This window comes from Lagopus muta, chromosome Z (genome assembly GCF_023343835.1).
Source record: "Lagopus muta isolate bLagMut1 chromosome Z, bLagMut1 primary, whole genome shotgun sequence".
NCBI classification, from domain to species: domain Eukaryota; kingdom Metazoa; phylum Chordata; class Aves; order Galliformes; family Phasianidae; genus Lagopus; species Lagopus muta.
The window spans coordinates 13,109,401-13,123,764 of record NC_064472.1 but is presented as its reverse complement, the minus strand read 5'-3'; the positions used below and the strand labels follow the sequence as shown (position 1 = coordinate 13,123,764).

The 14,364-nt window shown below is 40.2% G+C and overlaps 1 protein-coding gene across 3 annotated transcripts in view; it reads right to left on the bottom strand.

Annotated features, from left to right (window-relative positions):
• The window catches only part of LOC125686595 (oncostatin-M-specific receptor subunit beta-like), a 33,220-nt gene extending 19,081 nt beyond the window's left edge, over positions 1-14,139 (bottom strand). Inside the window, exons 1-6 of one of the 3 annotated variants that reach the window (XM_048930743.1) lie at positions 13,857-14,139; positions 12,716-12,859; positions 11,795-11,926; positions 7,899-7,996; positions 3,989-4,149; positions 102-261 (exon numbers count right to left, since the gene is read on the bottom strand). In XM_048930743.1, the coding sequence (XP_048786700.1) occupies positions 102-261; positions 3,989-4,149; positions 7,899-7,971 (394 nt within the window). In that variant the 5' untranslated portion in view covers positions 7,972-7,996; positions 11,795-11,926; positions 12,716-12,859; positions 13,857-14,139. The remainder of the gene's footprint in view (positions 1-101; positions 262-3,988; positions 4,150-7,898; positions 7,997-11,794; positions 11,927-12,715; positions 12,860-13,856) is intronic. The other 2 variants (XM_048930741.1, XM_048930742.1) reach the window with 2 other exon arrangements.
• Between the last annotated feature and the right edge of the window lie 225 nt (positions 14,140-14,364).

Below are 14,364 nucleotides of genomic sequence, written 5' to 3'. Positions count from 1 at the left end.
TTCCCCTGAGTTGGACTTTACCATTAAAACCACCAGAAAATTGAAATCTAGCTTTGTACTGGAAAAATAAAGCCAATATTGCAAAGGCTTGTTTTGCTCACCCTGGACAGTCTTCCACAGACTCCACTGACTCCAGCTGTTTGATGCTTCCGCTTTGCTCCTGATTCTCACTGAATGTGACATACACTCCAAAGGTAAGTCTGAATCCCACATCCAATGAAAAGGCTTTCCTGATTTATCGAGCGTGGTATTAAAAAACGCCTGCAAATAAAGGTTGGTAAGGCAATTTACTGAAAACACAGCAATATTTAGACACTTAAGAAGCATGACCAAGCAGAGAGCAGGTTCAACTACTTTTGAAAGATGAGTCTCTGAAATCCTACCTGCTGCTCATGTTAATTAATGGCTTACAAACCTGCACTAGCAATGGCAGAGAGGCAGAGACACCGGCAAGACTGCTTGGTTTTAACAACAGAGTTATGACTCAGGACATGTTCCACGAGAAACAGGTTAATCCTCAGGGACTTTCAGTGAGTTATTTGTGCCTGCTTACACATCAGTCTGCAGACACACTGATGCCTGCTATGTACCTTGTCTTACGCTCTGTGTTACATATCTTTGGCTCTGAACTACAGCAGACAATTGCATTGGCCAGTAGGGAATTATGCATGTATTGTCTTGTTATGGTTCTGACAAACAGCATCAGAGAACAGTACATCAGGCAGAGTAGGAAAACACCCACAAATTTCTCCAAAATATTTGACTGTTGTGCATATACTGCACATTTCTTGTGCGTGTGAAAGAACACATATAAAAGTAATAAGAGCTCCATAATAACAGAAGAATGACCCAAGGTATAATGTGAAGTTCAAAAACAGAGCAAAATGCTCTCTAACTTGTCAAACATTATTATACTGAAATGCATAAATTCAAGCTCACAACAACAAATATAAAATGTCCTACTGTGTTCTAAGAGAAGGTATTGTATGGAAGTTTTTCATACCATACACATACTACGGACCACCTGGAAGCTGAATGGGCTAGACTAATACACAGCACTGCAACTCAAACTAAGCAGGCCACTATCACATAGGTAGGTCTCTCTGAAAGTAAGCCTGCTGTTTATTTCCATGGAAACTACAACTGATATCAAGAACACAATAACACTATTTGATAAGGCAAGTTCTCTGCTACAGAACGTATTTTTCAACACAGTCACCACCATTAGCTATATGAACAAGATTTTTCATGCCGCACTTATAGAAATCTGCACTAGCAGAGATGTTTCAGAGTTGCTACAAACATGTCTTTGCTAGGAAAATGTTGTCCATACAGTACATTTTTCATCATTCTGAGCAGATGGAAGTCAAATCTGCACTGTGGTTGTGGTAGGACAGTCCAGACAAGATTAGCAATGTTCTATAGTCTTCAAAATGGCACAGGGCCTGGTGTTATCATGTTGCAAGAGAAAAGTTGTCTTCTTCTCTGGTCTGACTTTGGTACTTTGATCCCTTGTCTCAGGCAGCACCAGAGCATAGTTGTCAGGGGTGATGATTTGTCCAAGCTCCAGGAAATCCAGATGGATCAACCCATTCTTACCTCAGAAGACAGTGCACATCACTTTACTTGCTAAATTTTTACATCTTGAATTTTTTCTTCAATGGAGAATTCCTAAGTTGCCGCTCCAAGGACTCATGTTGTGACACCACCTCTTGTCACCAGTAATGATGGAAACTGTCACCTCCAGTTTTGCATTGATTCAGCAGGCCTTGACAAATTTGCACATATACATACATATATATATATATATCCATATACAAGTTTCCTGGCTATAACCCTTTGATTCACATAGATGAGCTGATCAAGATACTCTCCATTCTGTGGTTTGACAGCTATGCATGGCTGTTCAGAACATGGCTTATCTTTCGTGTCCCACTGTTTCCACTGCTGAAAAGTACCACTGACAAACTCAGTGCTACCATTCACTCTGTAAATGTTCCAAATGCATCAATGAATGTCAAGGAACCTCATTTTTTTCTGCTTTTTTTTTTTTTTTTTTTCAGTGACACACCTTTTCTTTATACGCACTTCCATGCCAGGTACCCATCTTTCAGACTGCCTCTCTGTTGCCATTTGTGTTGTATACCCACAAAATGTAGTGGGATATTAGTGGGAATGTTGAACCTCTACTGCCACACCACCTCCTCAGACGTGGGGGGCCAACAGCACAAAACAGGAGGCATTACTTTTGGACTAGCCTTCATATTTGAAAAATACATTTTTGCCAGTGAAAGGTGGTCTCAAGGATTGTATTAGTGCTCGTAATTATAAATACATTCTGGAACACAACATGTATTTTAGTTCTCCTTAGAGTAATCACATCACACCCTCAGCATATAGATCCGTATTCAGTGAACTGATTCAGAGCCCTGGCTCACCCTAGCAACTAGAGAACTGTTCTCTATTACTGCTTTCTATCTGCAACACCTGCAGCTTCATAATAGCACCTCTTGGAGAAGAATATTGTAAATATTTTAAAATTTATTTTCAGTTACAGCACTTACTACTGCAGCCACTGCTTTGAAAGTTACACGGACTGTGCATGTGAGTCTGCTTACACCAAAGCAGAGTATTTTATTAGAAAAGTCTTCAGAAAAAAAACATAAGCAAATACATTCCTGTGTGACAGTGACATCCAAAATATCCTGTTTATTTTCCACTTCATATTTATTATGAGTAACACTATAAACTCGGTCCTTGGATTCAAAAAATTCTTTCTTTCTTCCAGTAAGTTAATAATTTGTTGGAAGAATAGTCCAAACTCCACACCCCCAACGTTCCTCCCCTCCCCCCAGAAATAACCACAATAATTTGGAGTAACAAAGCCCCAGTTTCTGACTTGAAAGTTATATCTACTCATGAGATTCTACCTCATGTATCAAAGTTGACAAAATCTTCTAGACTACACTGAGCAATGTGCTTCTTCAAACCTAAGAGAAAAAACACTACCAACTAACTGGCTGATCTGGAGTAAGTCTTTTTCTGCTATACATCCTTTCTCACAAATAGCAACTTTAAACAAGTTAGAACACTTTTCCAGTTTTATTAAATCTTAACATGTGTACTTAATATCCCTCTATATTTCAATCAGCAGATGACTCATAAAAAGCTATTCCAAAGACATGTGTTAAATTCCCAAAAGATTTTATCAGATCCAAAGGAAAGGCAATTTCTTGGAAGACCAAAGTTCTCACGCTAAAGTCGAGGACTCAGAAGAAGTCAGAAGCAGATCTAAACGGTAATAATTTGGGTGATAATACATGAGCCTCTTCAGAAAATCCTGCTGTTTCACATGCTAAAGAAAATTAGCAGAATAGGGACTTGGCAAAGGGGATTCCACCACCTTCTTCTCAAACGGACAAGCTGGATACATGGTAATTGCTGACAAGACCAAATATTGGGCTTAAAAGGTCTCAGTCATGCTGAGGCAATACTGTTTGGTTCGTAAGATGAAAGGAGTTGCAGCAATACACAGCTCATGCGTAATTTGTCTCCAGTAATGCTTAGCTATTACATTACCAAAAAACCTGTCTTCTAAAGTGAAATGGTATTTTTCTTGGAGGTTGTCTGTGGGAATTGTGTCTTGGAAGGGAAACAAAATGTTTTAGAATCAGATCTTTTAAGCTTGTCTACTGCAGTCCCTCAATAAAGATATATAAGGCATATATACATTCTTCTACAGACAGAAATTACCTCTTCAATTGAATGATAATTTTATTTTCACGATATCTGGGCATAACTATAGACCAAATCTGGCACCTACTGAAATGTGCAGGTACTTCTATTACAGCTTTAGAAATACTCTGCTGTAAATCATAAACCTATACAGCAAGACAATCTGCATACGCATTTGAACATTTTATTATCCTTTAGATTCTTTCATATTGCAAGTATTTACTACAGCTATTTCTTTTTTTAATGCACTTACTGTCCACACAATAGCTTCATCTGCTCGACGGACTTGTATTTCGAAAGACATTAACAGCCCAGCCTTGTGCGCTGACTTGCCAACATCCCACTCCACGAGCAGACGTTGAAGAGCCAAATCCTTGTGAACATTAAGATATGTTACTGGAAACACAAGGGATTCTAGGAGCACAAAAATTACACAAAAATATTAATGCTTATATATTATTTAGTCCTTTGAAGAGTATACTATGAAAGACCAGAAAATCTCCACGCTAGCTTTTTCTGGGAGACATAAGCCAAGGCAGTGGAACAAAGAGAGGGCACAGACTGGAAGAGTGAACACCTGGAAGCATTACAGTACTGGGCAGATAATGGAACACTGGCACAGATTGCCTAGAGGGGCTGTGGACTCTCCTGGGAGATCTTCAAAATCCATCTGGACACGATCCCGGACATTCTGCTCTGGGTGTTCCTGCTTGAGCAGAAGTTGCAGTAGATGAGCTCCAGAGGTCCCTTCCAACCTCAACCACTCTGTTTTTTCAAACAAGTCATAAGACGTACCAAACTCTGCTCCCATCTCCAACAATGGCTCTCCCACTGCTCAACAGTGAGCACAACAAAGAAGTTCAGTAAAAAAACCTATGAGATTGTAAAGGGAACTTCTAATCCCGTTAATGTAATTATGAAAAAATTGAATTAGGCCACTGCTAAGAACTTCCTCAAAACCCTTTTTGATTGCGCATCTTTCTCCAAATTTGTCAGGGTGTGTTCTTTTGTGTCTATCAATTATGTTTAATGTACTGTTCAAGAAGATCTGAAGCAACAGGAGAGGTTGCCTGGGAGAAGAGGCTGACCCCCAGCTCACTACAGCCTCCTTCAGGTAGTTATGGAGAGCAGTAAGGTCTCTCCTGAGCCTCCTCTTCTCCACACTGAACATTCCCAGCTCCTTCAGCCGTTCCTCATAAGCCCTGTGCTCCAGACCCCTCACCAGCTGTGTTGCCCTTCTTTGAACCCGCTCCAGGGCCTCAACGTCTTTCTTGCAGTCAGGGGCCCAAAACTGGACACAGCACTGGAGATGCGGCCTCACGAGGTTCGTAAAACTACTCAGTAACCCTCTGTAACCCCCTCACCATTGTCTTTGACATGCTATTTAATTTTATGATGCTCTGAATTTACCAGCTACTTTATCAGTATATTTATCCTTTTCCTTACAGCCTATAGAAGTGGGACACCACAACATATTAACAGGGACTTGAAGCTCAGGAAATTCCAACACTCAGAAAGCCTTCTAATAGTTAAGTCAGAAAATTTACACTAATTTTCATTCTTTGACCTAATGAAGATTGAGTTAGTTAAGGCAAATGGACTTTGTAGGTCTGGCTTTAACTCCCAGAATAAATTACATTTTAAAAGTCAGATTTAACTCATTTGTCAGGAAGAAAAAAAAACAAACATCTCCTTGAGCAGCAGATTTTTTTTCTAAGAGCACTAATTAGCTGAAAACCACAGACCACCTTCTGAGTGGTTGTTCTTAGATGTATGTTTTGTCACCATTCATAAGCAACAAATCACCCATTTCTGGCAAGAGAGAAAACATGAGAGAGAAAGCTAGGTTTTATTGCCTAATCTCTTGGTTTCAGAAACAGGCTTGTGGTACTTCAAAAAATTTTCAAGGAAGTACACAAATATACATGCACGTGTACCTTCTTCCCATATGGGCTTTCAAGGCAATACAAATATATATATATATTTGTATTTGTATATATATATGTAAATTAGAAAAAGATGAACGTGACAGCAGGATTTGACAGAGCTTCTGTGAGGTAACTACAAAAATATTTTATGTGAAGAAATAAATCTTCTACTTTTCCAACAGTTGTGGCATTGCCTTTCCATCATTGATTTGCTGCTTGATAGTTGCTTTTGATTGGAAAATAGTAATAATAATAATAATAATAATAATAATAATAATAATAATAATAATAATAATGGCTGTCAGTTTTATAACTACTGCGATGATTTGCTAATGTCTGGAATGGAGTAAACAAAGCTGAGGGCCTGGGAAAAAAGTTTCACTTCACTAAATGATGAGGGAATAGCAATTCTAGGTCTTACAGGAAAAAAAAGAAATATTGTTAGATTCACTGCCAATGACTGACCAGGCAGGGAGCCAGAAGAACCAAAGCAATGCAAAGAATGATACAATTAACTGTGGAAGCAGAACAGCTAATGCTTGTCAGAGAAGGTACAATGATCAATTATGTATTCTCACATTCTCCAAACTCTCAACACCAAAACAAGATAAAGGCTGTTAAAATCCCTCTTATGCTGGGGATTTGGCAGTAATGCTACTACTCTGCTTTATGTAATCTTTGTTACTTGTTTTTTCATCAACATTACCTGTACCTTCACCACCCTGCTGACTGAAGTACCAGAAGGCAAAGCCTCGAGAAGATTCATTTTGGATACAAAATTTGGTGGCTGATCTGAATCTCTGGATCCTTACTGTACCTGCATTTTAGGTGTAAAGTACTGAATCAACAGGGGAAGACAGTTAAGCCCTGCATAAAGAAGTAAATATCAAAGGATTTGGACCTTCCAGACAATTTGCAGATACATGACCAAATGTAAATACAGGATTGTAGGTGAGCAAACATTCAGAGAATGACTGCTCTTTGTTTCGCCCTTTCCTGTGTCCTTTCAGATAGCATCCTTAGGAAAATAGTTCTTCTTCACAGAGTAAACTTAAATCTCACAACAGATCAAGCATCATCTATGCAGAAAGCACTGCCATCTTGGATGTACAGTGAAAAGAAAGAGTAAGAAAATGACTCATTTCAGTTACAACCTACTCCTCCTAGGAAATTTAAACAATGAGGGCATCTTAAGACTTGTTCTACTTGAAAGATAACTCAGGCTACATGAACAGCTTTACCAATAACAGCAAAGATTGTTACTCCTGAACAACTGCAAGTGAAAACAAGTTACTAGGCTACTGTGATGCAGTAACTGTTTGGACTTGTCTGCATTGCAAATGTCTGCCACTCAAAGGATATTGGTAATAGAATCTCAAAAATCAAGAAACTAGCACCCTGAGTGAAAGAAGCATGCAAATATGAATTTCAAGGATGAAGTGAGGAGGTAGGGAAAAAGTCTGAAATACATACTTTTTTTTTCAGTATAGTATCAAGTACAATCATACTGAATAAGTAAATAATAAAATAATAATTAAAAAAAAAAAAAACTTTCTTTATCCTTCACCACAGCTAGTGCAATGAAACTTCTATAATGAAGACTACACAGTTATGTTCTGCCTCTTAATGGTGGTCACAGATACGCCAATTAAAATTGTTCATTTTTCTTTTAATAGCATCATTCCCAGTGCTACTGGCAGCAGCGAGAGTGCAAGCAATTCCCTTATTTTAAAATACGCAGTCTTCTGGAAAGTTTTATTACAGTTAACTACGTTCCCTCAGAATATGTATATACACTTTTTACTTTGTATGAGATGTATTCATGAAGAGTAAGACAATAAAAATTTGGTCCTGGAATTTGAAGGTACAACCAGAAAACAGTCATAGTAAGTCCTAACGTTTTCACAAATGAAACAAACAAAAGTAAAAACACAGAAAATCATGAAAGTTTTCAGAGAAGTAAATCATTTTAAAGTGACAAAGTATAGATCAAGATGAGAGAATGGGAGCAGATCTACAAATACAGTCTGACCTCACAGCACTGCAAGTGCTATGATTGATTCAAAGGGCAACTTTGCACAATGGGGTTACAGAAGGTAATTTTAAATCTTGCTTCATCTTTTTTATGAAGTAGAATAACTTGACTGAGTGTGTAACATTGCTTAATCAATGTTACAAATGAGCAAGTCCAAAGCTCTGAATGTTGTAGCTTCCAAATGAAAAAAAAGTATTTACCTTGCTGTGAGTATGCAGTGCACCAAGTCCCCAAGTGGAGCAATACTGCCAGAAACACGAAGTGATTCATCATTCATCTCCCTTTTCCTGCACACAATCTATTGAGAAATACAACATTTCCATTTGTGTGTTTCTTTTAGGATAAATGTATGCCAGATAATTGTTATTGATTTATTTAAGAATAAATTAACAAATGAAAACCCAGCCACACAACAACCCAGGCAGTTTAGGAGACATTTAGGGAGAATGGACAATGGAAAAAGAAACATCCTCTTGTTCTTAGGATCTTTTTACAGTATAGGGGAAAACATATCACGCATAAAAGTTAAATTCAATCTCAAGAAGGAAAACATACAAATCTCTATAATTTTCCCACCAGACTAGAGTCTGGCCTGATGCATTTTTCATTTTCCCCCTGAACAAATAACAAGAGATCCACCCTAAAAAAGGAAAAAGGTGACAGAGGTGCAAAAGGCATTGCGAATTCTGTTCCACTTACAGCTTGAATGATAAATCCTACAGACTTGACCAAGTATGGTTTCATCCTTTGCCAGCAGAGAGGATAGCAGTATGAAAGGGATAAAGCCAGCTGGAGTTGAAATGCCTGTGTTACAGTCTTAGCAACTTCTATATCTAGAAGAATTGTCATCTCAAATAACATCAAGCTTTACGTAGCTGTCTGCTTACAGTTTTCACACTCCCAACTGTGGAGGGATAGAACTCTGACTCGCACATTTCAGCACTGTCCCATGGGACTGACAAGTCAAACTTCATAACACATCACCACTTCAACATTCCCCTACGCAGAAGGAAGAGGTAAACATCCAGCAATGGCACAGTTAAAAGCACTCAGGCACAGAGGGTACAGGACTCCAAACAACAGGAACAATAGCACAGGATAGAGTTAACAGGAACAATAGTATAGGATAGAGTTATCTTTGACTTCTGGTTTCTATGCTGTGCATTCCTGGAGCTGCATAGCTTTCTCCTCCTGAGCCCAAATGCTTCAGCTGGAGTCTCCCAGACACGAAAGGTGAATGCTGCCTTTCCTAGTCCATAGGCCTCTGCAGTCTTTCTTGCCCAGGCAGCAATATCCTCAGAAGTGTTTGGACAATGTTAAAATTAACATGAACAATTAACATAGTTTTGAAAACGTAGGTCTAGTTCATGTTTCAACTAACAGTCTGTTTCAAGAACTAAGTGCAATCAACATCTTCATTGTTATTCCATCTTTAGACATTTTTAAGTCAAATAATTTGATATATCTTGTCTGAAATAAACACAATAAAGGGCTCTTTGCTGTACAGTGGAATGGCAAGTGGAAGAAAAGAAAGTAGAAAGTTTTTCCAAAGTAGATTATGTTAGAAATTCATAAAACTCCAGTACATTGTTCTTATTTTGTATTATAGGAAATGAAGACAAAGCCAAATCTTGCACACCCTTTCCCAGTGGTCCCTTCCAACCCCTACAATTCTGTGTTTCTGTGACGTATTTGTCATGTACCATTTACACATTAAAACTAACAGGAAAGTGTTGTGGCAGTCATGACAGACTAGGCTATTTGCTTAAACTACCACTTTTCTGGAAAACAAGTCCAAAATCTTTTCTGCTCTACAGAGGTACTCTCAGCTACCATATTGAAATTTCTGTCTAATTTAACTACCTCTCTGCAGAGACACACTATCAGTTCTCTAATGATTTGTTCTCTCTCATTTTTACTGCTGCATGATACAACTACTGTACACTGCTGATGGACAGTGTACAGTACATTATAATAAAGAACCATCAGAAAGTTAAAATGCTTTCATAATATGCTAACAGTCTCATTTAATACAGTACTGTGAATTGTGATGAAGTATAGCTGTTGAACCAGTTATCATGGGAAAACCTGAAATTCTCTAAGAGAAGAAAATTTTGAATACAGTCAAATAAAAGAAACATTATTAAAAAATGCATTCCCTAATGTAGGAGCATTATTTTGATCAAAATAATCTTTATACAGAGACATCCAACCATGTCTAACAAATTAATCATGTATTGCCATAACTACCAACTAAGGTCAAGCTCTTATTTGCAATATCAGTAATTAACTACTTTTATAATGCAATCAATTAGAATGTGTCTAAGTTAAAAAGATTAAAAGAGAATCAGAAAACACATAATTAGTATCATTAAAACAAAAAAAAGCAATGCATAGCAATATTGGATTCACAACATCCTTGCCAAAACTGAAAGCAACTGAACAACAGAAATGAAGTCAGACAGTCAGAGAATGTTTTCAGGTAACTAAATCCATCACCAAAAATGAGCAAAGCAATACCTCCAATAACTATTATTTTAATATCAAACGCCACAGGAAAAGTTGCAATATCACAATCACTGTTTTGCTGAATGGTTTGGTTGTTTATTTGTCAATCTGAAAAGATATGAAGTGATGCACTTTGAGAAGCACCACACCAGTGTGCCACAGTTGTTCATCTGAGAGTGAGTCAACGTTTTTTAAAGCCTGAGAGATCATGTTTTGTTACCATTCCTCAGCATGGAAGGCCTGTGAGTTTTGTGTCCACAAACTCAAGGTTAAGAACAAGAAGGTCTCATGTCAGTGACTTTGATTACGGACAGCAAACATGCAATTTGAATGCTTCTGTGATTTAAAAAATAAAATAAAATTGCAATAGCTTTTCTCTATCGCAGAGCTGTTCAAGTGAGTTTTGAAGAACTCCAAAGACAGACATGCCACACCTTCCCTGGACAACTTTTCCCCATTCTTAACAACCCTCTGTGTATATTCAAGCTGAATTTTCCTTGTTAGAATTTGCATCAGGTTCCTCTCATCATTTTGCAAAAGGCTTAGCTTTCTCTTCTCTGCAAATACCCATTAGTTGGGCAAGACAGTAGTTAGAGCTGCTTCTAACTTTCTCTCCTCAAGGCTAAACATGCTTCTATTTCAAATACACTTCCTCAATATGCTCCAGCCTCCAAGCCTCCACAGTATCCTTCTGGATTCAGCCCAGTCTGTCCATCTTCGTAATGGGAGCTAGAAACTGGACACAGTAATGTGGATGTGATCTCACAAGCACCAAATAAAAGGAAATAGTACTCTCTTCAACCTTCTGGATATGGTCTTGCTAAGATAGCCCCATAGGTCAGTTAGTCATCCTCACCAAAAAATACACTGCTGGCTGTTTGGCATTGTGACATCTCAGCTCCCTAGCTGCACTGTTCCGTCCTATTCCATCCAACAAGACTTTACATTTATCTTTCTATTATTAAATTCATTAGATTTGTCAGCTAATTTCTTCCAGGTTGCTTAGGTCCCAACAAATCACACCCTTGCCTGTTACAGTGTGAATTGCTTTCATCTATTTAATGCAATCTGTATGCCATTTAAGGATGTATTTCATTCCGTTGTACAGAGTGTTGATAAAGATGTTAAGCAGCACTGGCTCAGATATCGACCCCCAAGGAGTATCATTCTAAATGTTCACCAGGTATCAACTCATCAGAGTCAATTTCATTCCTTAAGCCTAATGGTCCAGATAGCTTTGCCTCCAAACCCTTAAAGTGAGGGCTGTGTGAAGGCAGTCATATGAATGCTTCCAACTATGAACCACCAGGTCTAGCAGATATTTAGATGAGGGAGAAAAAAAAGCAGAGACAGATGGTAATACATCACTCAATTTAAATTACAGATGCAAGCCAAAAAGTAAGGTGGAATCAGGCCCATTCCCCAAATACACACATAATATTGCTGTTAGTGGGTTGGATTTTTTTTGTGTGGGGTTTTTTTTGTTTAGCTTTGCTTTTAAGTTTTGCTTTAATGTAGTAAGGAGAGACTGTGGTCCATAGAATGTGTGGCATCTCCAAGAGACACAAATCAAAGTGAAACAGGTTACCTTGGGAAAAGATAAATTCTCTTTCTGCAGGTAGTTTTCAAATAGTCTAAATAAATATCTTAAGTAAACTGCTTCTTCTTCGGCTCAAAATCTAGATTATCACCATAAGTCCTCTTCTGGCCAATGCTTTCGCTATTGCATGGAACAGAGGAAAAAGAAATTCCTGTTATTCATCTGATAAATATGCCAAGATAAACATTTTGTCAAAACGCTCTTAAAGGCATAAAACTTCAACTGAAACTTCCTTTAGCATGAGGCTCATGGTACTCATGAGCCAAAGATTGGGTCTATATGGTGCACATACTGCTGCAGTGTCTCCTATGAATATTTAGCATTAGTTCATGACAGAATTGATCTGCCTTGTACTGATCTTTCTCAAGTTGCATTTTTAAATCACCTGTCATACAGTTCTTTTTCAGCACCCTTTGCTTATTTAAAACAGCTGCCAGCTGTACCCACATCTTCAAATGATCCAATGGCAAAATGCTTTTCTGTGATGCAGAAAAATGTATTCATCTGAAGGACAGCATTGCACAGGGACACCAAAGTATAGATACTATCTGACAAATTTTCCTAAATCAGATGTAGAAAATAACTTCTTACCAGTGAGGTAAATACAGTAATAACAATCCTACGGATTTAGATGATGTTTTACATCACATATTCTTATTCACTCTTCTTCAGAAACAAAAAGACCAAGGACAGGAACCACAGTTCAGTTTCTTACCAGGCAACACTACACATTGCTCAATAATTAGCTACCAAAATTAGTGCCAAAATGAGCTGGAATGCCCTTAGCCAGTGATTTCTACAAAAACCTTGGATGGAAGCACATTACTGCTCTTCTAACTCCTGCATTCCAGTATTACATCTTCCCTCGCAGATAAGTGGTGTGAATGTCATCCAGCTGGGGTAACTTACTTGCCCTTGAAGAAGGGAGAAGTGTCAAACCATCTGACACTCAGCAGGTTTTGGTAAAGAAGCAGCTGCCAAAGCATCTTGAACTTAAACAGTTCTCTTCAGCATTATGTCACACTGCTCATAAAAACATGATTTGTAACAATTCTGAATTAAAAAAAAAAAGAGAGAACAGGTGATAGATTGAAAAGCAGCACTGCCTTTAGTTCTTGTGCACAGCCTCTGTCTTCCCAAGAAATATTAAAGATGATTCCCATCTACTTTACTAATTTACAGCAGAAATTACAGCTGTGTACAGACATTGAAAGATGGTAATAAATCCTTGTTGTCTAAAGGACAAAAAGGAATTTATAAAAGCTGCATGTGAAAGAAAGGATTTTCCATAATTAAGTTCTGATCCACATGCAATTAACTGATTATTCAGGGATAGCTTTGTCTCCCGGTTTGTTGTTCGTTTGTTCAAACAGAAAGAGTGAGCTCTTGGATGTTGATTTTCTAAAGAGCTTTTCCAAAACAGGAAAACACTGCATTTTTCGATCCCACGAGGGTTGGAATCGAAGCAAACAAACAAGAAAGAGCAAGTAAGGGGTGCAAAAACGGGGTGGAAAAGATGTGAAGCACTCAGCGAAGTGAGCAAGTCGGGGTGCCCGCGCTCATCAACACGCAAACGCTACGAGCAGGAGGGGAGGAGTGGCACCTCGTGGTGGCACAGCACCAACAGCCCCACCGCGCTCTTCGTTCTGCGGGAACTAGCTCGGCATGAAACACCTAGGTAAAACGGGAGATGAAAGACACATCCCGAACCGTCGCACTCCGCGGAACACAGGACCCGCACGAGGCAGCACTCGGCAGACTCCATCCAGGGGACGGAGGGAGAGCCGCGGGACGACGCGCGCAGCCCCGCCCGGCTCAGCCGCTGCCCGCGGTCAGACAGCGGGGCGGCAGGGGACACGGCCGGCGCTGGGGGCCGTGTGAGCGGGAGGGTGGAAAAGCGGGAGGCAGTCAGGGGGTGCCAGCGGGCACCGTGGGGAACACAAAGCGGAGTAAAAGAGCTCCGCAGAGCGCTTCCCAAGAGAGGACGGCAGCTCTCCTCAGCGAAGGCGCGGGGAGACAGACAGGGGGCGGGGGGAACGGTCCGACTCACCTGCAGCCCGGCAGCTCTCTCAGAAAGCGGGGAGGCACGTTCCCCCGGCGGCCGCGTCGCGCCGGCCTCCCCGCTCGGTGCGGGTCAGGGCTGCGGAGCGCTGGGTGGCCCGGGCAGCCCCTCCTTTCCCGAGCGGGGCGGTGCCTCCCGCAGCCCACGGAGGACGGGTGAGGAGAGCCTCAGGAATTTCCTCCCCGCTCCGGGAAGCGTGGCCGGCTCCCTTGGCCTCGTTCCCGGGGAGGGTTATCACATCTCCCCGCTCCTCCAGCGCCGGGCTCCCGGGGCTTCCCGGTTGGTGCGGCCGTCCGACGGAACTTGGAACCGAGAAGAGTTTGGTTGGCGAGGCCGGACGCTGCCCGCCTTCAGCACGGCGATCCTTTGCAGCTGCGCTCCGCCAGGTGTTCTTCCTCACTCCCTTGTTCTTCCCCTCGCTGAGCAGCGCCCTGCTGCTCTAGTTAGCTTTTCCATTTTCTCATGATGTGGCCAAGCAAATGATCTCTAACGAGAA